The 23898-nt window shown below is 37.0% G+C and overlaps 1 protein-coding gene across 7 annotated transcripts in view; it reads right to left on the reverse strand.

Annotated features, from left to right (window-relative positions):
• Window positions 1–23898, reverse strand: part of GIGYF2 (GRB10 interacting GYF protein 2) — a 124481-nt gene that overhangs the window by 77442 nt on the left and 23141 nt on the right. For all 7 annotated transcript variants that reach the window (XR_009541013.1, XM_060151830.1, XM_060151835.1 and 4 more), the window contains 5 exons: window positions 14874–15003; window positions 13793–13888; window positions 6976–7087; window positions 2649–2760; window positions 1752–1792 (listed from right to left, as the gene is read on the reverse strand). Coding sequence is in view for 6 of the 7 variants with exons in the window: in XM_060151830.1 (XP_060007813.1) it covers window positions 1752–1792; window positions 2649–2760; window positions 6976–7087; window positions 13793–13888; window positions 14874–15003 (491 nt within the window). In the remaining variant the exon portion in view is untranslated. The remainder of the gene's footprint in view (window positions 1–1751; window positions 1793–2648; window positions 2761–6975; window positions 7088–13792; window positions 13889–14873; window positions 15004–23898) is intronic.

Consider the following 23898-nt stretch of genomic DNA (forward strand, 5'->3'; position numbering starts at 1 on the left):
GTGAGCAAGACCTGTCTAGGATCTGAGTCTCAATATAGATGCAGTATATTCTCCATTCAAGTCATAGAAGTCTCTTACTGTACTATTTATACATAAACTCTGCACCTGAAAATTAGATATAACTTTCCCTACACACACACCCCCAAAAAGAACTCCGTTGGTATACTAGTGCTATTTAATAAATAGACAACTAAGAAATGCAATCAAATACTTTTGTCTAGGAGGCTGAAAGCTTCTGAAAGAACTGTTCATGATTCTTTTACTTTAAAGAATCACATCTTCTATGTTAAGGATTAAGTTTTCTGCAAAGGCCCCATTATCCTTTCAGGTGAATAGAGTACAGACTGAAAGAGGGGGAAATTTACTGGAAAGTGGGAAGAGCAGCTCTAACTCCTGGCTTTACAGCTCACTTACCTGGGCCACCTGAGAAATCAGTGACGATATCTCGGACACATGATCAGGGAGACCACGTTGGAACTAAGTTAAAAAATGCTTGTGGAACCCAATCCAGATAGCATGACAGTCCCAACAAACTGAAGACAAGGAGATACTAAAAATCATAAGGCCTACTTTTATATATGTACAAGCCCATATTACCAACTGCCAGCAGCAGCCTAATAACCCAAAATTGCTATGCCTGCTTCAAAGCATTTCACACCAAAATGCACTGAGCTGAACCTTTCGGTATCACCTGGATTTTTTTTAATGATCCTTTAATTCCATCCTCACAGAACCATACCGTAAGATGATCACCAGAACTGACCTCCCCCTATGCAGCAATCAATTTCTATTGAATAGGAATTATAATTTGAATATTACAGGCCTTTTTCCACCTCCACATTCTCCCACGGGTATTCACAAGGGTCATGCACAATTCTAACCCAGATGCCTCTAATTCCACCCATTTCTCTACACATAAGAAGCAAATATATGGTAAGAACCATCTCTAACTTTAAAAAGAACAAATCATTCTGGAACCTTCAGTACTCAAATTATCTTAATTTGATGTCATAGGACGTCTCACAATTGATCAATATGTCAGTGTGTCCCAACAAACTAGTTAAGTACTGCTGTTCTTGGAGAAAGTAAGATACAGTATGAGCAATTTTTTTTAATCTACAGTATTTTCAACAAAAGTGGATTACTTATAAAAAGAGAAGCTCAGAATCATTAACACAGTTTATTTAATAACCTGAAGTGAGCATCTTATTTAAAAAAGCATTCAATAAAAGCCACTACAAAATATTTTTATAGATCTATGTGGACACTGCCCTGAAAAAAAGAAAGAATATACATCAAAAAGACCAGATGAATAAACGACATTCACAGTAAGAACATTCACAGTTTTAGCCTTCACTCTCTAATACAAAAGCGATCATTCTAGTATTTTCTCTATTTCTTCTCACCTGTGACATACAACCTGCACTGGAAAAGGAGTTAACAGCCTGCTTCCTAACTTGAAATTTCAATTCGTAAGATAGCCTTAATAAAAAATATATGTCTTGCAGAGAACACACAGACCTAAAAAGTTAAATCAAGTAAATCCTAATGGTTATATTTATCATCCCTGGTTTCATGCAATAAAGCCCTCAAATAACCATGGAACTCCAAATGCAAGCAATGCTACAACCCCATCTACTGGAGAGACGCAACTAATTTTTAATAAATGTATCCTTATGTGTGAGCCTTGTTAAGAACCAGTGTCATGGAAATCCAGATAAAAATACTTCGAAACAGTAAGAAAGTCTTACCTACATCTTTTCGCCCTGGTTTTTCAAAACGTCTATCACCCCTAGAAAAGGTAAAAATAAGTTTCAAACAAATCTTGAGAGTAATACATAGATTTCCCATTTATGACACCCATTTTCCTATCTTTCTGAATAGCATTTCTTTCTTTTTCAAATTATAAAACAAATACACTGTTACTGCCTAACCTTTGGAAAATACAGAAAAGCACAAAGATGAAAACAAAAATATCCACCATCTCACCTACCAAAAGCTAGCTTCTATAGACCCAGAAATGTTATTTTTTAATTAGATACATGTTTTATTTTAGGTATCTGCTGTACAGAGCTTTATATACTGCTTTTAGAATGTGTTTTTACATATCACTAGATATTTTCAAAATTATCCTAACTTTAATGGTTATGTACTATTCTACTGTGTGGATACACTATTATATAAGAAACCACACTGATATTAAGCTGTTTGGTTTATTTCGCATTATTTTATATTATAAATATTATCACAGTGGACATCTTTGTACATGTATCTCTGTGCAACTGCCTTTGCTCATCTTGAAAGACTTCATATAAAGTCACAAACAGTATAGAGAAGATGCTTTGATTAACAGCAACGAACAGTAAAATGAAGATGCTTCCCACTGAGCACTAATCAAATAGCAAATCTAATTAACTATTAAATATCCATGCTGGGACAAAAATATGAATGTATTTATCTAGAATGCTTCTTCCTTTAAATAAGGATCATTTAAACATTTCTAACATAATTGATATTCAATTAACAGCATTTTTTGAAAAGGGAAACCTTGTAACTCTACAAAGAGCCTTCTCCTCTGCAGAAAGCGGAAAAGAAATGTTTTTTACACCAAGAAACCTTTATACCAAGATGTGGATCCTTTTAGTTACCTTTCCTCCCAGCTCTGCGACCTATGCATTTCCCTGCCACCTCCTCGACCAAACACACCCTCTACTTCATCAAAGCTTCTTTGGTAGAAACCACATTCACCTCTGCCTCTGCCTGAAAATAAGAAAACAGAAAAAAATAATAGTCAGGTGTCAACATCTGGTACAAGTTCAACATCAAACATTAATCTCTGAAGTTCTGTCTATATACCAAGTAGGATGTCTACATTTAAATATTTAGCAAGGGCCACTGAATCTTTACCAGTGAGACCAATGACAGCACTGAAGTAGCTAGACCACAGGAGGATAAAAAAACAAGTTAGAAAACTGTGTAAGCATCCCAGTTCCAGTCCTGAACAAGAAATAGTATCAACATTAAGCTCCTTAATAAAAAATTCAATTGTGAAATTCTAAGATCAGTAAATCAATACTACAAATCAAAACTTTTATTGTATTATTTTCAACAAAAATGGAAGATGTGGAGAGTTTGAGAAGAGAGCAGATAAAGTACAAAAGGCAAGCACAAATGTCAAATTAATTTCTTTAACTCCGGAGAAAGGAAAATTTAATTGGGTCAACTCTAAACTAACAATTTTGTGAACTAACTCCTTAAAGGATATTCCACAGCGACCAAAGGCACTCTTTCCCATTTGCTCAAATCTTGAAGAAAAATATCAGGCAGCACTAAATATTCGAACTGCACAGCCAGTAAGAATGTGTGGATGTAGGAATTTAGAGGCTCCAGTGGCTCAAGTGTACACTGGCCTTTACTGAAAGCAATTTGATTAATGTATCAAAATTTGACTCAACAATTCTAACTAGAATTTATCCTAATAGAAATACTCGCACAAATATGCAAATACATATATACGAAGATGTTCACTGCAATTTTTAAAAAAACAGAACTTAATCAGTAAAGGATTGGCTAAATAAATTGATAAAACAATTCAGCAGAACACCAGGAAGCCACAGAAGATAAAGTACTGACATTAAAAGAAATCTACATTATTCTGCTGAATGACAGAAGTATGCCCCAAAACAATATATATAAAAAAGATTCCATGCATATAAATGATATGGCTGCATAGTTAGGGTCAGGAACGATATAAATCCAAATGTTGCATCTGGGGCCAGAAGGCAGTATGCACTTTCAGCTTTATACTTTCTGTATAGTGTGAGGATTTCCCAACTAACCTGTGTGTTGGATACACCATTTGCATCCAACACACAGGTTAGGAAACTGGAGGGCAGCGAGGTGCCTAGGGATGTATTTATACCTAGATGAAATCTTAGCCATTATCCCTAGCTCAACTTCTCCCACGGTATAAAACCACCCAAAGAAAAATGATGATGAATCTTGAATAAAAGCATGAATGCATTCCAAAGCTAAATACAATTGAGTTAAATAATTGTTTCAAATATCCATGCAGTATTTCTACTTCTTGGTTATAATTCATCAAGAATTGACTCAATACAATTGTATTTCTATATGACATTATGGAATACAAAAATAATGCATAGAATTTTATGTACATAAATACCCTCTCAACTAGTCCAAGTATCAATTTCTTCATCTGTAAAATGGAAGTGGGGACTAGGGTTGAACTACAATAATCTTACCTTCCAGTTACCTTCCAGTTGTACCAACTTAACTTCAAGTCATTTTAAAGTCAATGTCCAGTTTCGTACCTCTATCCTCAGGAAATACATACATTTTATTTAAGATCCTAAAACAGTGTAATACAAACTGTTATATTACACTGGGGTGATTCCCTACAACGAGATTTTTAGGGTGAAAGAAAAAAAGTCCCCTGTCCTTTTAGAGAACAATTTTCTCAAGAAAACCATTAAGTACATAGCACCCTGGAAAAGTGTTTTATTCTGGAAACAGATGAATACGAAAAACAGCCTTCCAAAGTTGCCAGAAAAATAAGCAAACCACAGACAAAATATTTTCTGCCAGTTACACCTAGCACTGGCACCGGTCCTCCTTATGAGCCTAAAGCTTTATAAATGGGCACAAAAAAAGAATCAGATTCTAGAGCTTTCCAGCTTGTAAAATGTAAGGAACAATCTTCAAAGTACAAGGCCCATAATCATCTATAAATGTAGTCCCCATATGAAGAGGAGCAAGTAAATACAACACTGTAAATCTTTCATAAAGTTAAATTTAAATGACTGTCCTCTTGTCTGAGTTTTCACCCTATTCTTTGGGAGGATTAAAATATACTTCCTTTAATAATGATGAAGACAGTAGCTGACAGTTGTGTAGATATGCTTTACTGTTGAACATCTTAACCAGATAAATAAAAAGATGACAAACTCATGCTGTTTTCCTGTTTGTTTATTTAAATTTTACTAGTTCTCATGATATTCCGAAGTCTGGAAGTCAGTCGATTTTCACATCAAAGTTTTCTCAAGTTGGAAAGGCCCAGGATAATCATCTGATGTTAGTGCTGCCCGTGCAAAAAAAAGCCACATTAATCACTATTTATTTAACCCATAAGTTAAAATTAAGTAATAAGTGAAGAAAACAAAACCACAGATTAAAGGTCTTATGAAACCATTAAAAAGAATCACAGTTGGGACAGTGGTGTGTTAGAAGTATTTTTCACCAAGTCAGTTCATTCATTTGACTAGTTTCACATCATTCACTCACATCAATGTTGATTAAGTCACTGCTTTTATCACAGTATCTTTTATACATGCCCCGTTTAAATTCTGAATATAAGAGTTCTATCCTATGGGGATAACCCTACACACTTCAAAGAAACCAGAAGGCAGCAAGAAATTTATCAACCCTTCATTAGTTTCTTGATATGGAATAATTTTAAAGCCTATTTAGAGATTGGTTGGTATTTGCAATACACAACATTGGTGGTCGCTTGAGGAACAAAAAGCAGCTGCTTGTGGGCCATACTTCTTAATTAATATAAGATCTCTCAATGCCATGCCCTGAAAAGCATTAGCGGCAAAGCTGCGTAAGTGCAACCTCTCCTCACTGCCAGCTCACTGCAGAAAAACACAGGAAACACAGAAGGAGCAGGCCACAGCCATCCTCAGAACACCATCATCACACCACCGAGAAGCACAGATCTCAGATGAATTCTGGACCAACGGAACCTAACCACATGCATATGGGAGTCTAAACGGCCTGTGGACCTTCTGAAACACAACACACACATGCTTAAATCTCCGTTTTTGCCAACAACCAATTCTTCCTAAAGCACCTCTTAAAATTACAAGGTATGTTTACACTTTTGCTATGATTTAACCAACTTAGAAGTAAAAGCTCAAGTAAATATTTATACTACAAACATTAAGAATGCCCTTAAGGGGACTTCCCTGGTGGCGCAGTGGTTAAGAATCCGCTTGCCAATGTAGGGGACATGGGTTCGAGCCCTGGTCCAGGAAGATCCCACATGCCGCGGAGCAACTAAGCCTGTGCACCATAACTACTGAGCCTGCGCTCTAGAGCCTGCGAGCCACAACTACTGAGCCCGAGTGCCACAACTACTGAAGCCCTAGAGCCCGTGCTCCACAAAAGAAACTACTGCAATGAGAAGCCCGCGCGCCACAACGAAGAGTAGCCCCCGCGCGCCACAACCAGAGAAAGCCTGTGCACAGCAACAAAGACCCAATGCAGCCAAAAACAAAATAAATTTATTTAAAAACAAACAAACAAAAAAAGAATGCCCTTAAGTAGCAGAAGATCAACGAACCCCAAATAGGGAGCAGATATCAAAGAACAAGTATATCAAAATAAGAATTATTCTTCCAAGAAAAGACACAAATCTACACAATATGAAACTACAGGTTAAATAAAGGATTACTGCATAATTTTTTTGTTGTTGTTCTACACCCTAAAATAGGTCTAGTATTGATGAGACAGCTTTTACAAATGCCTCTCTCTGGCTGGGGACACTCCTGGCACACAGCCTTATATGGCACAGACCCTGTGTCACAGAGGCCTGGCAGGGACTTGGGTGCCATTCCAGCAGCCAAGGCACTTCAGGGAGCTCTGGCTCTCAAAGTGTAAGGTCCCCTGGGGATGAGGATAATGGATATTTACCAAAGATAACTAGGACCATCTAGAATCATTCACACTCAAATCTCTTAAGCTAGAATTACCCTCCTCTACTCCAAATCAGAGGTTGTGGAATAGATACGCTGAGAAACAGTTCAGAAAACAAATGTTCAGGACATTTATTAGGCAATTAATGTCAAAGAGCAGTCTTTTAAAAACCAAATATCAAAATATTTTTAAAGCGATCTCCCTATCCTCTCTCTCCACCGTCTCCACCATTACTTGCTTCACATGAAAGCTCACCTCGCCCTCTTGAAGAACTCCGACCTCTAGGAGCCCCCACCACTGTGCCTCCTCCTCCTCGTCCTGTCAGTCGCAGGACAGCAGCACTGTTTACAGACATGGAAAAGTTTCTCTGCCAAAAAAGAGAGAAAGAAAAAAATGAATAAAACAAATAAAACTGCATGTTGTTCCTGGCCATCTCCCACTGCATCTATAAAATGGCACTTAATGACTACTAGAAATGGGAAACAATCACTACACGACCCACTAAGATGCTCCAAAACCTGATTTTAGCTGAAAATTTCAAATGAACATTTCAGATCAACAAACATTAACAACCAATGCCTTACACTATGTTAGGTTCTGTGAGGAAATATTAAGCAGACAAACTCTAAATGCTGTATGTATCCGGAAGCAGACAGGATATTTATGCATCATAATACATACAGAATACTCGGTAAAAGAGATCTGGTTTGAAAGGGTCCCTTAACTACAGAAAGGTGGAAATGACAGGGAGTCGCAAAAGGTCTGAATCAACAGTATGATAAAGAAAAAAATGATCATTTTGCCTCATTCTGCTCACCACTGTGAATCAGCAACTCCAACCAGTATTTAATAGAATGACAGGTATCGGGGTGAATGGGGAAGGGCAAAGTAAGAACCTACATAAGGTCAACCATCTAAACGGGTAGGGGGAGAGAATGCTTGAAAAAAATAAACAAAATCCCAATCGCTTGGTCTTTAGCCTGCACTTGCGCCCACAGTCAATCTGGAAAAGGGTCAAATACAACAACAGCAGCGGGTGGGCATCCTTCAAACATGAAGAGGAAGACAGGAGGTCTGGGATTCAAAAATATGTTTAGTTGATACTTCTGGATAAATGGAATATACAGAGCTTAGGAAAAGGTAAAGCAAGAAGCAATTATAAAAATATTGAAAAATGATCTGTAAGATATCAAAATCCTGGGCATTTGAAGGAGAATTTCGTAAGAGAGTTCTAAACTCAGAAAATGTTGGAATATATCCTTACCTGAATACTTTCTATAAACTTAGAACCTAACAGACATCTGTGCAAAAATGCAGGTGTGGTTACAGTGTGGCAAATCCAACTTCAGCATGGCTGTAGCCAAGGGCCCTCCTGGCAAAGGGGCAAGAAGTGAGGCTTAAGAGCACACCAATCTGGTAGCAGCTACCTAAATCACAGGGAAATAGAATCCTGCAATTCAACTAATATTTTAAGTCCAAATTGTTCTCCACTGTGAAGTCCTGATTTGCTGTTCTGATTCAAGATCAATTGAAATGTGATGTCTACACCTCTTTTGAAGAAATCAACATGTAATTGGTTTTTAAAACTTCTACTTTCATTTCTGAATTTCTTGTTTTAATATATGGCTCATTTTCTCCTCATTACCTGTCATTACTTGTCTTTTTCAGAACTGCATTCAATACAATTTGTTCAGATAAATTTTAGAAACTTATCAATGGAAGTTTTTTCCTTTGACTTTTAAAGGTATATAATCATATAATCAAGTAACTTCAACACTGAAGACTTAAAATGTAACTGATAACTAAAAACTAGAGGCAGATACCAAACTTGATTAGTACTTATTTCAAACTATTTTTTAATAAAACTTAAAAAAAAAATGCTGGTTGAAACAAATGCATTAATTTACCTTTTAACACAGAGTAACCAGTGGAGTTACTGAATAATGCCTCTGGGATCACAATTAAGCAAGACTATGAAGTCCCAAAATCTAGATTAATATATTCTAAAATTAAAAAAACAGAGGTCAGAGCTAGCTGTATTGTGTATACCAGGATCTGACACTGTCGAACACCTCATTTCCAAAGTATTACATGTATGAAACTCAAATGCACCCATCTACGGCGTTCAGGGAAACTCTCATACGCTTTCATACATCCTCACACATCGCAGCTGAAAGTGCAAACTGGTATAATCTCTGGAAGGCAATTTCTCAAAGTATATTTAAATGTCCATACCCTTTGACACAACAATTCCTCTTCTTACACATGTGAAAAATAACATAAGCAGAAAGATTTTAACTGCAGTGCTATTTGTAAAAGCAAAAATGGCAACCAGCTAAGTATCAACCAAAAGGAGCTAATTTAAAAATCATGGCCATCTATACAGGGAATTCTGTGCAGTTGTTTAAAAAAATGAGGCTGGAACTTCCCTGGCGGTCCAGTGGTTAAGACTCCAAGCTTCCACTACAGGGGGCAGGGGTTCAATCCCCGGTTGGGGAATTAAGATCCCACATGCCAAGCGGCGCAGCCAAAACATAAAAATTAAATAAATAAATAAATAAATAAATAAAATGGGTAATCATGTTAAAAAAAAAATGAGGCAACTCTATTTATTAGGGTGGACCATATAAAATGGCTAATATTCAACCATTTCTGATCCAGAAAGCTACAATTTCATACAGTCAGCCTAAAATATCAATACAAAGATATAAAGCATAGCTGGAGTTAAGAGCATGGAGAGGCTAGACTGCCTGAGAGTGAATTTTGGCTCCTTTACTCAACTTCTCTGTGCCTCATTTTCCTCATCTATATAATGTGAATAGGAATCTACTTCGTGGGTTGTTGCAAGCACTTAACACATTAAGCAACAAGTATTTACAACAGTGTCTGATACATATTAAAAGCTAAATAAGTATCTGTTATTATTTCCCAAATAGATGCTCCGGTGAAAACAGTAAAGTGTAGAACTATATGCATAGTATGCTACCATTTATGTGTATGTGTGTTTAAAGGAACAGATGCATAGACAGTTGCAGATGTATTAAATACCCTAGGAAGGGAACACAAGAAAATGCAAACAGTGGTTATTCCTGAGGACGAATAATAGCTGCGAGAGTCTGGTTTACTCACAAACTTGCTTTTCGCTCTATGCACTTTGTGAATTTTGTATACACATGTATTATCTATTCAACGATGCATAAGTGATTTTCTTTGATGTCAAATAAATAAAACACACCAATCTGGTAGCAGCTACCTAAATTACAAGTGTAATGTGTAGAGTCATGCTTTTCAAACTGTGATAGACATACAGGGAAATGTCAAAACAAAGAGCAACTGGGAGATCTTATTTAAGTGTTAATTTTGTTTTAAGAAAACCTTTTACCTAGTTATATTTTATACATGCATGCACGTATATATATGTGTGTATATATATGTGTGTGAGTGTACTGGGGCGTGGGGGGGGGGGGGCGTGGGTAGTGAGGGAGTGTGCACAAGCAGAAAATTACCTTGCAGTTTAAAGATAAAATATTCCCTTCAGGTAACTTCAGAAACCAAGATATGCAGCAAGAAGCTATTTTAGGTTATTAGAATTATTTACCTCCCCAATCAGAGTAATAGGGTGAATAAGTATACAAAACTCTAGTCTAGGAAGATCTAAGCAATTCCTGAACAGGTACCTGACCATCCAAAGTATACACTTCAAAATGTTAATGAACCTTTTGCCAGCTTTAAGTACTGTCCTACTCCAACATATTTTACAAAAAAGGCTACCAAGTGTCAGGAATTCCTAAATGATGTTTTTTTTTTTTTTTTTTTTGGTGCGGTACGCGGGCTTCTCACCGCTGCGGCCTCTCCCGTTGCGGAGCACAGGCTCCGGACGCGCAGGCTCAGCGGCCACGGCTCACAGGCCCAGCCGCTCCGCGGCATGTGGGATCTTCCCAGACCGGGGCACGAACCCGTGTCCCCTGCATCAGCAGGCGGACTCCCAACCACTGCGCCACCAGGGAAGCCCAATGATGCCTTTTTAAATGCTTCCAAAAATGCACCCCGATGGTCTTCTGTGATTACCATGAAAACTTCCCAATCCTTACATTAAGCCCCTGTGTTTACAGCATCCAGACCTTAACACCTTAAGATAAACTTTTCCATTATAAAAACAAAATGAAGAGTTACTCCTTTAGTCATGCTAGAACTAATTTTGGTGTGTAGGTGTACTGCATACCTAACTTTATTCCTTTTCAATTGTTAACCAACAGTTCCCAGCTTCATTTGTTGAATAATTTTTGATTTTTCAAATGATTTGTGTAGCCCTTAGTAAATACAATTTCTTAGAAATGTTAACAGGATTTTTCTGAATGATTCAATTACTTTTTTTTTTTTTAATTAAAAGTCTATCACGTTTTGGTAACTAGTAGCAAGTCCTCCTCCCTACGTATTAAAAAGCTTTTCTGGCCCATGTAGTCTCTAAGAAATCCAGGCAGTCATTTAAGGAAAAATAAAAAGAAATTATTAAAAATATTCATAAGCAGTTGGAAAAATAATCACAAAAGATTGAAACTGGTATACTGAACTATATAAAAATTAGCTTCTCGGGCTTCCCTGGTGGCGCAGTGGCTGAGAATCTGCCTGCTAATGCAGGGGACATGGGTTCGAGCCCTGGTCTGGGAGGATCCCACATGCCACGGAGCAAGTAGGCCCGTGAGCCACAACTACTGAGCCTGCGCGTCTGGAGCGTGTGCTCCGCAACAAGAGAGGCCGCGATAGTGAGAGGCCCATGCACTGCGATGAAGAGTGGCCCCCGCTTGCCACAACTAGAGAAAGCCCTCGCACAGAAACGAAGACCCAACACAGCAAAAATAATTAATTAATAAACGCCTACCCCCAACATCTTCTTAAAAAAAAAAAAAATTAGCTTCTACATTAAAAAAATCATAAATGAAATCAAATGCAATTAAAAATTTAGAAAATTTAACAGGTTAGGGTTAGGGCTAGCTCAAGAAAAAGATTTCTATCCAAAAGAAAAACTGGCAAAGACAAGAACAAAAAATTAAAAGAAATATAAATGCAAACATGAGAAACTCTGCACTAGAAAAAGAAATGCAAAGTAAAACAATGGAAGAATATTTTATCCAAATCTGCAGAGAATTTTTTCAATAAAAATAATGTTTGAAGTATAGAACAAAGCTTAGCATACACCATCACCTGCACAAAAAGGGGGAAAACATATTTACTTGGAAAAACACACAAGAAGCTGCTAACACTGGCTGCCTTTCGGAAAAGGAGACAGGTGGCTGGGGGAAAGGATGGGAGAGAGATTTTCTATTATATACTGTTCTGTAAATTTTGATTTTTAAACCATATGATTTACTGTTTATTCAAAATAATTAATTAATAAATAAAAATACTGAACGTGGCAAAAGTAATGGTAAAATGCTACAGGTATGGTAGCAGTGAAACAAAACAAATATCCTCATACAAAGTTTCTTGAAAACAATTTAGCAGTATGGAGTGATTTGCTTTTATTTCCAAACTTTCAATTCTAATCAGCTGATCTATATGTCTATCCTTAAGCCACAGTTTTGATTACTGTAGCTTTGTAGTAAGTTCTGAAACTGGAAGTATAGGTCCCCAGCTTTGTTCTTCTTTTTCAAAATTGTTTTAACTACTTAGGGTCCCTTGCAATTCCACATGAATTTTAAGATCAGCTTGTCAGTTTCTACCCAAAAAGCCACTGGGATTTTGACGGGGATTGTACTGACAGTAGATCGATTAACAATATTAAGTCTTTCATGGCTTAATAAATGCTGATGCCTTTCCACTTATCTAGGCTTTAATTTCTTTCAACAGTGTTTTATACTTTTTATGTAAAAGTTTTATACCTCCTTATTCTTAAGTATTTTGTTTTATTTTTATTTTTGGCTGCGTTGGATCTTCGTTGCTGCACGTGGGCTTTCTCTAGTTGCGGCCAGCGGAGGCTACTCTTCGTTGCAGTGCACAGGCTTCTCATTGCGGTGGCTTCTCTTGTTGCGGGTCACAGGCCCTAGAGCACGCGGGCTTCAGTAGTTGCGGCATTTGGATTCATTAGTTGTGGCGCTTGGGCTCTAGGGCGCACGGGCTTCAGCAGTTGTGGTGCATGGGCTCAGCAGTTGTGGCTCGAGGGCTTAGGTGCCCTGCAGCCTGTGGGATCTTCCCTGACCAGAGATCAAACCCGTATCCCCTGCACAGCAGGTGAATTCTTAACCACTGCACCACCAAGGGAAGTCCAACCAAGTATTTTGTTTTTAATACTACTGTAAATGGAATTGTTTTCTTAATTTCCTTTGTGAACTGTCCATTGCTAGTGTACAGAAATACAACTGACTTTTGTGTACTGATTCTGTAGCATACAACTGTGCTGTATTCACTTAGTACACTATAAAAGGACAAACACAAAATGTGCTACTTTCTAGCCCAAAACTCTAACTTTCTCACAATATCATTTAAAAAATTGGTGACAGGGCCACAACTACTGCAGCCCGCATGCCTAGAGCCCATGCTCCACAACAAAGAGAAGCCACTGCAAAGAGAAGCCTGCGCACCACAACGAAGAGTAGCCCCTGCTCGCCGCAACGAGAGAAAGCCCATGTGCAGCAATGAAGACCCAACGCAGCCAAAAATAAATAAATAAATTTATTAAAAAAGAAAAAATTGGTGCCAGAAGAGCACATTTTTAAGCACATTGTAAGCTGAAGATCTACATTTTCCTTTAATGGTAAGAACTGGTAAAAAAATTGGTGAGAATTCATGTTTTGCAGAACTGAAAAACTACATGTTTCTGAAAAGAAGGCCCTCTCCCTCAAAAAATAACTCTTTCTCTCTACTCAAATCCATCTCCTTACACTCAACAGCTTCAGATCTAAAGCAGAATCTAGTCAACTAAGAGAGGCATCCAAACACCAAGAAAAGAGTAAGAAGGAAGCAGATCTGGGGGGGAATGGAGGACACTCCTTAGCGCCTAAGTAGGAACTTCACATTTTCATGCCTCAGTGGGAAGGAACAAGGGTTTGACTGAAGCTCAAAGGTAGACACAAACCTGTTCTTCTTCTGTAAAGGGTACAAGAGCCAACGGCGGCAGGGGTTCCTCCTGTAGGATAGGCAGAAATTCTTTATCCAGAAGGTCTGAAGGTATCTGTTTGACCAAACACATGACCAAGAGATTAATGCTATCCCTCCAATTACAAGAAGATAAAACAAGAAAATATTCTTTGATTCACCTGTTGCTGATTATTAAAAATATGGATTAAAGCTTATTCAGACACAATTAATATTCTGAAAGGGTCAAACATTAAAAACCCCAGTCACTCTCCCTGTCCTCCCATCAGACGACCACTCTCAGATTTGATATACAGCACTGACTCTGGTATTCCAGAGTGCACATTTAACTCAAAGCACAAGGTGGTAAGGAGAGTTTTACAAGCAACTGTATCTATCCTAAGCAACCATCATTAAAATTTGATTCTTAATCCATAAAATTAAAAACAAAGTATACTTAAAAAATAGAAAATGTTATTTCTCACTAGTCAGGTAATGAAAGTGTATTTTATATAAAGTAGAAACTAATGCACCATTGTAAAGCAATTATACTCCAATAAAGACGTTTAAAAAAAAAGAAGTGTATCTTATACTGTTTGAGTTTTGATCATTTATAAGTAACACAAATGTGGTGTCACATTTTAAGATTTTGTCCCCACTGAAAAGTTTATATTTAACTCAAAAGAAAAGAACAAGAGAAGCATCTGCCCTTCTCACTCCTAACTTCTAACTGGAAAGAAGAATAAGAGATGCAATAAAGAGAGAAGAGAAAAATTCTTCCTTTCTCAGCGATCACACTGGGATAGAAACAGAGGTTCAGAGGAAACTAGTTAGACAAAGCATTAAGTCCTGACTACTCTCCTGTTTTCATGAAGCTTTCTACTCCTGTAATGAAATGTTAGGTCTTCTCTAAAAAAATAGAGTATGTAACATTTAGAAGAGCCTCTGTAAACTACTGCAGGTTTCAAAGCAGGAAAAAAAAAAGGTAGAGAGAAAAACCATGGCTGTTTCATATATCAGCACATAACTGTACATAACCTGAAATCTTATTCATAATTCTGAACTCTTTCCTACTTTCTTACCTTGTTGTCTTTAAGGAAAAGTGCTAACATTTCTTCTCTGCCATAACGATAGTCTGCTAATTTATACTTCGGCAATGCTGGAGAAAGAGGAGGGGATGTAATACTCCCACCACTGGACAGAGCTCGGAGCCTAAAATAGTAGACAGAATATAAAATGAAGTGTCAAATATTCTGGCAGTAAGGACTTTTTATTTTCATATACTATAAAAGCTTTATAAAATAAAAAAGAACAAAAAAACCCCTATTATCTCAAAGTATCCAAGATTTTAGCTCTAATACAACCTGCTATAATAGCTCACTAAGAAAACAGCTCATTGAGAAATAACTAGACAACCATTTGAAAATTCCTTAACTAGAAAGTATTGTGGCATGTCTGTGAGAAGCTTAGGGGGTGAGATGGGGACACCTTTTTCCAAACTATAAAAATAACATATAATTAAAACAAAAGTCATGTATCACCTTACACCCACTAGATTAATAAAAATTAATAAATCTGACAATACCAGTTGTTGGTAAGGATGAAAAACAATGCAAATTCTCAAGTAGTATTTGTGGGATTATAAACTAGAACAGCCACTTCAAAGAATGATTTGCTAATATTTAACAAAGTATGCTACACAAAAGAAAAAGCAAAATACAGAAGCTTATAAAAAAGATAATACTTTTATATATGCCCACAATATTTCATAATTCACTTTTAATGAAAGCAATTAGTGATCAGTATAGAGAATTTAAAAATGCAGTGAAAAAAGTGCAGTACAAGGAGAAAAAATATAAAAGCCATATTTACTAAGAAAAAAAAGTAAAACTATACTTCGAGCTGATAATAGCAGCTGCCTCTAAGGAATGGAACTGGGAAAAGAGAAACATTTTAATTTTATAATAAGATGCTTTTATTTTAAAAAGGAGCGGGGTGCGGGGGAGAACCTCAGCAAAAAAATGGCAAGAGTATGATCGTACTGCAGCACTGCATCAACTAGCAAGTGGGAAAACTACCATCAGGAGTAGCTGATTATCTGGGAGTGGCCCAAAGTTCTATAAAGTAATAGATAACAAGGGTAAAAGGGACCACGGTACTGCAATGCAGTAGTTTAGCACAAAGGAAAATTCAACAGAAGCATTAAAATATATCCCCCAAATTGCTAAGCTTTATTGACAAAAAAGGGGAGGGGAGAATGGTCTACAAATTATACATCAAAAAGTGTGAAGGCCAAGCATAGTAAATACTTGCACATTATTCAAAAATGGCAGGAAAAAACAGTATGTACATAGTTAATATATAAAATGTGCTTACATGCAGAAAGCAATACCAAAAAAAAAAAAAGGAGTATGCATTAGTAAAGTGAGACTCTAGGGTTTTGTTTTTTATTTCAATGTTTCTGTCTTCTCTTTCCACTTATTTTTTAATGTTTTACTATGGACAATTTTGAACATACATAAAAGTACCAAGAAGAATATAGCAAACTGCCATGTACCCGTCGCCCAGTCCCCAATCCATACTGCTCCTTCTGCAGCACCATCTAACCATCCTTTAATACTATTTTGAAGGAAATCTTTGGCTTTCAAGATTTTTGAGGCAAATTATTTTCAAGTTTTGAGAAAATCTTTTGAAGAAAAGTTATCTCATCTGTAAATATTTCAGAATGTTCTCTCTAAAAGATAAGGATTTTTCTTTTAAGTCTCGATTTTGCTGATTTTATCCCTGTGATATAGTTTAACATGTTTCTCTGTTCTCTGCGTTTCATGTAAATTGGTGACTGGATGCAGAGTCCTGATCAGACCTGGCAAGACTACTTCCACGTGGTGGTGTGTTATTCCATCAGGAGACACATACTGCCTGGTTGGTTCTGCGAGGCTAAGCAGTCCCTGACGACCAAAGCTTAGATCCTTATGTTCACTAAGGTTGCAAAGTGACTTTATCATTTCTTCTTTATTTGCTAGCTTGAACAGTTCTACAAAGAGAAATTTCCCTCTTACACTATTTGGTATTACCTAAGAGGATATATAGCTCATATAAGAAAGGAAGGAAAAAGCCTTCATTCTTCCTTTTCACTTATTAATTTTCAAAATAATGACTTGGTTCACTAACATCCTCCAGTAGTAACAAATTATTTTTTATTAATGTATTTCAGTTCACTGCAATTATTCTTAGCAATACTCAAACTATCTCATATTTGCCCAGTGGGAGAGGCTTCAGGTTGGCTCCCAAGTCCTTCTGACCCAACCCTAGTAGTCTTTAACAGCTTCTTTTCTATCTGGTATGTCAAATGTTCCAAAATCAGCTTATTTCTTGCCTCAGACTTAGAATCACCATTTCACCAGAGAGTCTGATCCTCTTTAGTAATATATATATTAAGGCACAATCTGGGTGCTAGCAGTGTTCACTGCTACTGGGTTGGTCTTTCAATTTTCTTTCCAATTATTCTTGGACTCAGAGGTCACTGAGTCTAACTCCTACAAGACAGGTTAAACAAACCAGTAAGAAAACAACATGCCCACGAAGGAGGGATCCAACCACTGCTGAAGGACCTTCCGGTACAGTGGTTTGCGTCAAATTCATGTACATTTGAGCTCTTTCCTGAGAAAGTGGAATTAATATCCACTAAGAACTGAAGCTGGGAACATTACACATACATTACCCCATTTAAGTTCCACAACAACCCCAATAGAACAGATGAGAAAAATGAAGCCAAGGAGTTAAGCAATTTGCCCACAATCACCACCAGCAGAACAGAGTCCAAAACTAGGTTTTTATGACTAAAAAGACCAAAATCTTTCCAAATTTTTATTTAAAATAGCCACGGTTTATTCTGCCAAAAATTAATTTTTAAATATATATACATATATATAATTAATATATAATTTTAAAATATCTTTCTTATACTGAGTCAATAAATATTCTCCCCAAGAGTTTCTACCACTAGAGGGCACATCTAAGTGCTCTTCCAAGTGAAAATCATCCCAGTATTTGCAGTTATTTCATCTCACCAGAGACTTTCCCTCTCACTCCCCAACATCCCTAATTTCATCTGCTCCTCACAAGGTTTCAAATCCACCCACAAACCCCACCGGCTTTCCATGCCTGTGAACTGAACACTTCTTATAGGCACCAGACCTAAAAAGTAACACGACCAGAATGCATACTCAAGAGATTCCTCTAGCTACTGTGAAGAGAACAGACCAAGGCAGGCTGAGAGTAATTCAAACTTGGAGAAGATGGTAGCCTGAATCAGGATAATGGCTGTGCTATACTAAATAATTAACAAACCCTATCCCAAGTCTTCCTTCACCTACAGATATCTGGAAAAGCTAAAACATATGTGGATAATGTCTCTCCCTAAAAATCCACCAGTGACCTTTAACTCTCCTAGGATCTTGCGCCATACAACCCTCTCTTAGAAATTCATCCCTTCCCTATTGGCTTTCCCCTCATCTCTAAATATATCTAATAGTGATTTGTTTAAAACTCCTCTAATGTAGGATCCCCCTCTACCTATGCAGCACTGGTCATCTTTCCTCTTCATTTCAGAGACATCTCCACATTCTCACTTCCCAATCACTTCAAAACCCAGCACAACCTGGCTTCTCCCCTACCACTCTACTGCTCTAGAAAGTTCAGTAACCTCAACACCAGGCCCAAGTGAAATTTCTCTACCCTTACCATCTTCATCTTCCTATAGCCATATGGAGATCTGTTTAACACAGGAGGCCCAGTGCTACTCCTAGTAGTACTAGTAGTAACTGATAGGTAGCAGCAGCAGGGCTGTCTAAAAGCCCCCCGGTACTCCACAGTCCTCACTTGTTAACTGTTGTCCAAAATCCAAACTTCAGCTTAAAAAAGTAATTCAGAATTTCAATGTAGATGTGTGAAGACACACGAATCAAAAAGCACTTCTGTGTAAGTTCACAATTCTCAATTCCAGCTCTGACTCTTCACTAGAGAGTAGGGTTTTCTTATTCAACCACCCACAGCCCTTAAAGTTTATCATATCCAAAACCCTACTTATCAGTTTATTCATCCCAACCTCCTTCAACACCTGTATTCCCAAAGGCAAGTAAGGATACCACCATCTACTCAGCCACTGGATTAAGAGTCTGGAAATCATCCTTTACTCCTCACCTTCTATCCATTTCCCATAACCAATTACAACATCCCACCAGTTTTAAATCCTGTATCTCTCAAACCATCCCCTGATCAAGTAACCTATTATTGTTCACACTTTTATTTCTTACCTCGACTGCTGCAGCGGCACCCTAAACTTAATTAGTCATAGTCCATCCTCCACACTACTACCAGTTATTTATTTCAAATGCAAATCTGAATAAAACACTCCCTGCTCAACAATTCTTCACTGGTACACAATGATCAAATAAAATCCAAAGCTTCTTAACATAAAAGGGCTACCTGTAAGCTCTTCTCTCCCACACTTCACATTACAGTAAAGGCAAATGTCTTGGAATTCCCCTCTTAAACCTACACTTTCCTGTCCCCTTGTCTTTACACATGCCTTTTCTATCTGGAATATTTTTTCTAATCTAGTATTTTTTCACCTGGGGTGTGGAGGGGACTGCCTGGAAGCAGACAGATTAAGTGGAAAGGAGGAAAGGAAAACAACAGAGACAATGAGGAGGATGGGGGTTGGAAAGAGAGCGGTAGGAGGGAAAGGAGAGAAATCTACACACAAGTATCTGCCCAATGTTCATGGAACTAATTGTCTAGTGGCAAAAAAAGCTAATAAACAGTCATACAAATAGAGAGCTAGTGAAGGATTCTGGAGAAAACTTGATCCAATTTACATTTTAAGATTACTCTGGCTGCAGTGGGGAGAGCAATTAGAAGAAAGAATGGAAGCCGGGAAACATCAAAAGGCCACTCCTTATAGTTTATGTCAGAGATGATGCTGGCTTACACTAGGGTAGAGGCAATGAAGATGGAAAGAAATGAATGGATTCAAGAGATATTTTAGAGGTAGAACTGACCCAACATTGTGGTGGAATAGACATAGGGATACAGAAGTAAAAGAAAATATCCAGGATAACTCCAAGACTTCTGGCTTGAGGAAAGGGGCACACTGTGGTATTAAGATGAAATAAAAGAAGAAATTTAAAAGAGCAAAATTCATAAGCTCAGTTTTGGAAAACTATGAAGGATGAGATGCCTACAGGCATCAAATGAGCAGTTGAATATCCTGTACTGGCGTTATACTCCCTTTACAGCACTGACATTACTGTGAAATTATTTAGTGTCAGCTTCCCCACTAAATAATTCAAAAGTAGGTACCATGTCCTTTATCCTTGTTGCCTCAGCACCTAACCCAAGACATAAAACATATGAGGCACTTGATAAAATGTTTTCTAAACAACTCTTAATATTCTCTTCTAAAATACACCCTAGGATAACATCTAATTTACCATTCCTTCAGATGGCAGTTATCTTTTACTCTTTTTGCAAACTGGGACTATTAATGCATTCCATCCCCTAGAACATCTCTCATTTTCTCCACAATTCCACAAAGATCATGAATAGTAACCTAGCAATCTCAGGTTTGAATTCTCTTGCCCCCATATCCCCCACCCTAAGACTTGAATCATTCAATATTTATTTACTAAGTACCTACACTAGCTAAACAATGGGTTTACCAAAATTGAGAAATACAGTGCCTTTCTTAATGGAATTAGTTCTTTTCTGAGTAAGGTAAACACATATAAAGAGACACAGTACAAGGTCATAACTACTTTAACATAGGTCTAAACAAAGTGCTTTGGGAAAAACAAAAGTGCCTCATTCATTTTTGCAAGGAAAGACCTGGGGATACTTCCTTAAGGCCATGGAGATGAGACAGAAAGACACCAAATGAGGTTCCTTGGCTCCTTCCCCATAAAGCCAGGTAACTGTCTGCAATTATTCATTCCGCTATAATAAATTCCTTTATTATCCAGACTTATCTAAGTAGATTTTGAATGCTCAAAATAAAAATAATAAATAAGTAAAAATCCCAAAATAAAGCAAGTTACAATGAATTTGTCTTGCTTTTTAAAAATGTCTTGAAGTATACAATTATTTGCAAACAAGAAAGAATATGAGGATACAAACCAAAATATTAACAATGGTCCTTTGGGTGGCATGATTAAGGGTAATTTAGATCTTTTCTTTCTCCTTTTGTACTACTGCTTCCTCCAAGGTTTTATGGAATGAGCGTGAATTATTTTACTACTGGGACTAACAACAAAAAAATTCTTTAAAATCCTAAATCTACTAGATTTAGAACTAAAAAAATTTTTTCTTCAAGGTGGTACTCTGTGTTCTGTCAAGGGTGAAGTAAACAGACAGGGAATGGGAATTAAATTCATACAATCCTTCTTGTGGTCAGTCTGTCCATATATCATCCAAAGCCTTAACAATTAAACTTTTGATTTAATAATTCCATTTCTAAGATATTACTCCAAAGGAAGTAATCAGCAACACAAAAAGAACTGTTCAAGGATGTGTATACATACTGACAATAGCAAAATATTAAAAACAACTTTCCTTTCCAACAATTCACTCATTCATTTAACAAATATTTATTGAGCACCTACTATGTGCCAGGCACTGGAGATACAGCAATGAACAAACAGTACAAAATCGAGACCAAAGTACTTGCCCTCGAAGGAGCGCACAGTCTAGTGGGGGCTGGAGGATGGAATATAAATAATAAAGAAAATAAGTAAAATATTTGGCATGTTATATTTTGATATAGACCATGAAGAAAAAAATTAAACAGGAAAAGGGAGGTAGGGAGTAAGGGGAGTTGTTATACAGGTGGTCAGAAAACATCTAAGGTGGTAATATTTGAGTAAAGTTTTAAAATGACTCGTTTTATACCTAAAAAATGATTTACTCCTCCATTAAATCTATCTCACTCTTTTAAAAACTGCTTTGGTAATTATGTAATACATTTCTTTATCCTAAATATAAAGATATGCTAAGACCTAATGATTCTTCCTGACCTACCTTAAAAAGTCCATGCTTATGGTCATTCATGGTCTGTCCCTAGCACAATTTTCAATGCTCTCCCATCTTCACTACTGTCAAATAAATCTCTTCCTTTTATACATCACTTACTGAACATTATGTTTTACACCATTATAAAAATGATGACCTTAGTAGAAAGAATATAGTATCACTAAATGTTTCTGTATGGTTCAGTTACACACAGACTCAGTGTAATCACTCTAAACTTTGATTCTCAAGTTATTCTGGACACAGCTCCTTACCTCAAGTTTCACAATGAATGTAATGTTACATGCAGAAAAAACACAGCGGCAGTCTCCATTCATACTTCTAGATCAGGGTTACCTGAGTTACTTCAAGGTCTCATATATTCCCTTTGCCAGAAGAAATTTTGAAAGATGGTGCAAAGAAGGCAGTGTGCCTACTTAGACCTTTGCTCCTCAGTTTATCAGCATTTCAGATGACTAAGGGAAGCCTCCTAAATTCTAATGCCTGCAGGGTAACAGAGGTAACAGTTAGGTAAAGCTACTGCTTAAGCACGGGACTGGTAACTTTCCTCTGCTAAAGCTACGTCAATTCAAATTTTGTGTAAAACACTGGGCTGATCAAACAAAACTTCAGAGTACCGATGAAAAGGATGTGTAAGACGCTACTGATAGACTGGGTCAATGACTCACTGAAATGACTTTGGGAACCCATGGTTTAGGACAGGGGCCAGCAAACTTTTTTTTGTAAACGGCCAGAGAGTAAATATTTAAGCTTTTTGAGCCAGATGGCCTCTGTCGTAACTACTCAACCTTGCCACCAGTGTGAAAACAGCCAGATACTATGGAAACAAATGAGCGTGGCTGTGTTTCAAGAAAACTGTACAGTCCCGTGGCCGTAGTTTGTCAACCCATTCAGCATGAAGTTAAATGTGTAATGATTCTAAAACATCACCAGGAGTGCATTTTTTTCCTTTTGTTTTAGCTAAATTCCTGGTACTGTCTCTCATTGTTATTTCTTAATAGAGGGATACTGGAAGAAAAAAAAAAAAACTACCTTAAATTAGCTGACAATTTTAATCATGTTTTTACAAAGAAAGAGACAAGAGAGTGTGTAAATACAAAAGAGCAGCAGTTACAAATTCTAGATGAAGGCAGAGAAGCTGCATACAAAATGCTTTACAAAGTGGGCTATACGAATTTAAAGCCACCTGGTAAGATGCGAATAAAGTTTTAGCTATAAGAATGTTCATCAACAATATTTTTATAATAATGAAGAACTGAGAGCAGCCTGTATGTGCTGCATCTAGAAGACTAGTTGAATAAATGATGCAACCATTTAAAGTAACAGGAAATATTTATTGATAAAAAAAGATTGCTGATGTGGTTCTTTTTTAAATGCAGGTTACAAAACGGAATGTACGGTATGATCCCATTTTTGTGAAAATAAATGTACATTTACACAAATAAGCATACACAAAACTACCTAGAAAGATACACCAACCTATTTACAGTGGTTACCACGGACAGTGAAATTATGGTGATTATATCTTCTTCTGGATTACTTGTAATTTCTAATTTTTCTAGAAGTATATACTGATTTGGTAATAAGAACTAAAAAAGGTGCAGAATTACTTAGGGCAACATTTCCAAAATAAACTCCCAAAGTACATAAGTTGCATCAGTTCTTAGAATTTCAAATAGTGATTTCTCCTCAGTCTCCAAATGCTAGCTATAAGGGCCAAGAAAACTTAGGAAATACACATAAAAAGAAATGCATATAATAAGGTAAGTTAATAAGAGTCCTCAAATAGGGAGTCACTACAGGAAGTCTGGATCATTTATCAAACCACCACCACCTAAACAATCAAGAATATTTAAGAGACTATTCCAATTTATCTATTTTATATACTGCCTCTGGTTCAACGTTTGAATGGAAAAAGCAACTATCATTATTCACTCCACTGATGAGAGGATCTTCAATCACCAACTTTGGGGGGAAAGGAAGAAGGGGGGAAAAAGTCACACTACAAGGTGATGGATCTCA

Source organism: Lagenorhynchus albirostris, chromosome 6, assembly GCF_949774975.1.
Source record: "Lagenorhynchus albirostris chromosome 6, mLagAlb1.1, whole genome shotgun sequence".
Lineage (NCBI taxonomy): Eukaryota > Metazoa > Chordata > Mammalia > Artiodactyla > Delphinidae > Lagenorhynchus > Lagenorhynchus albirostris.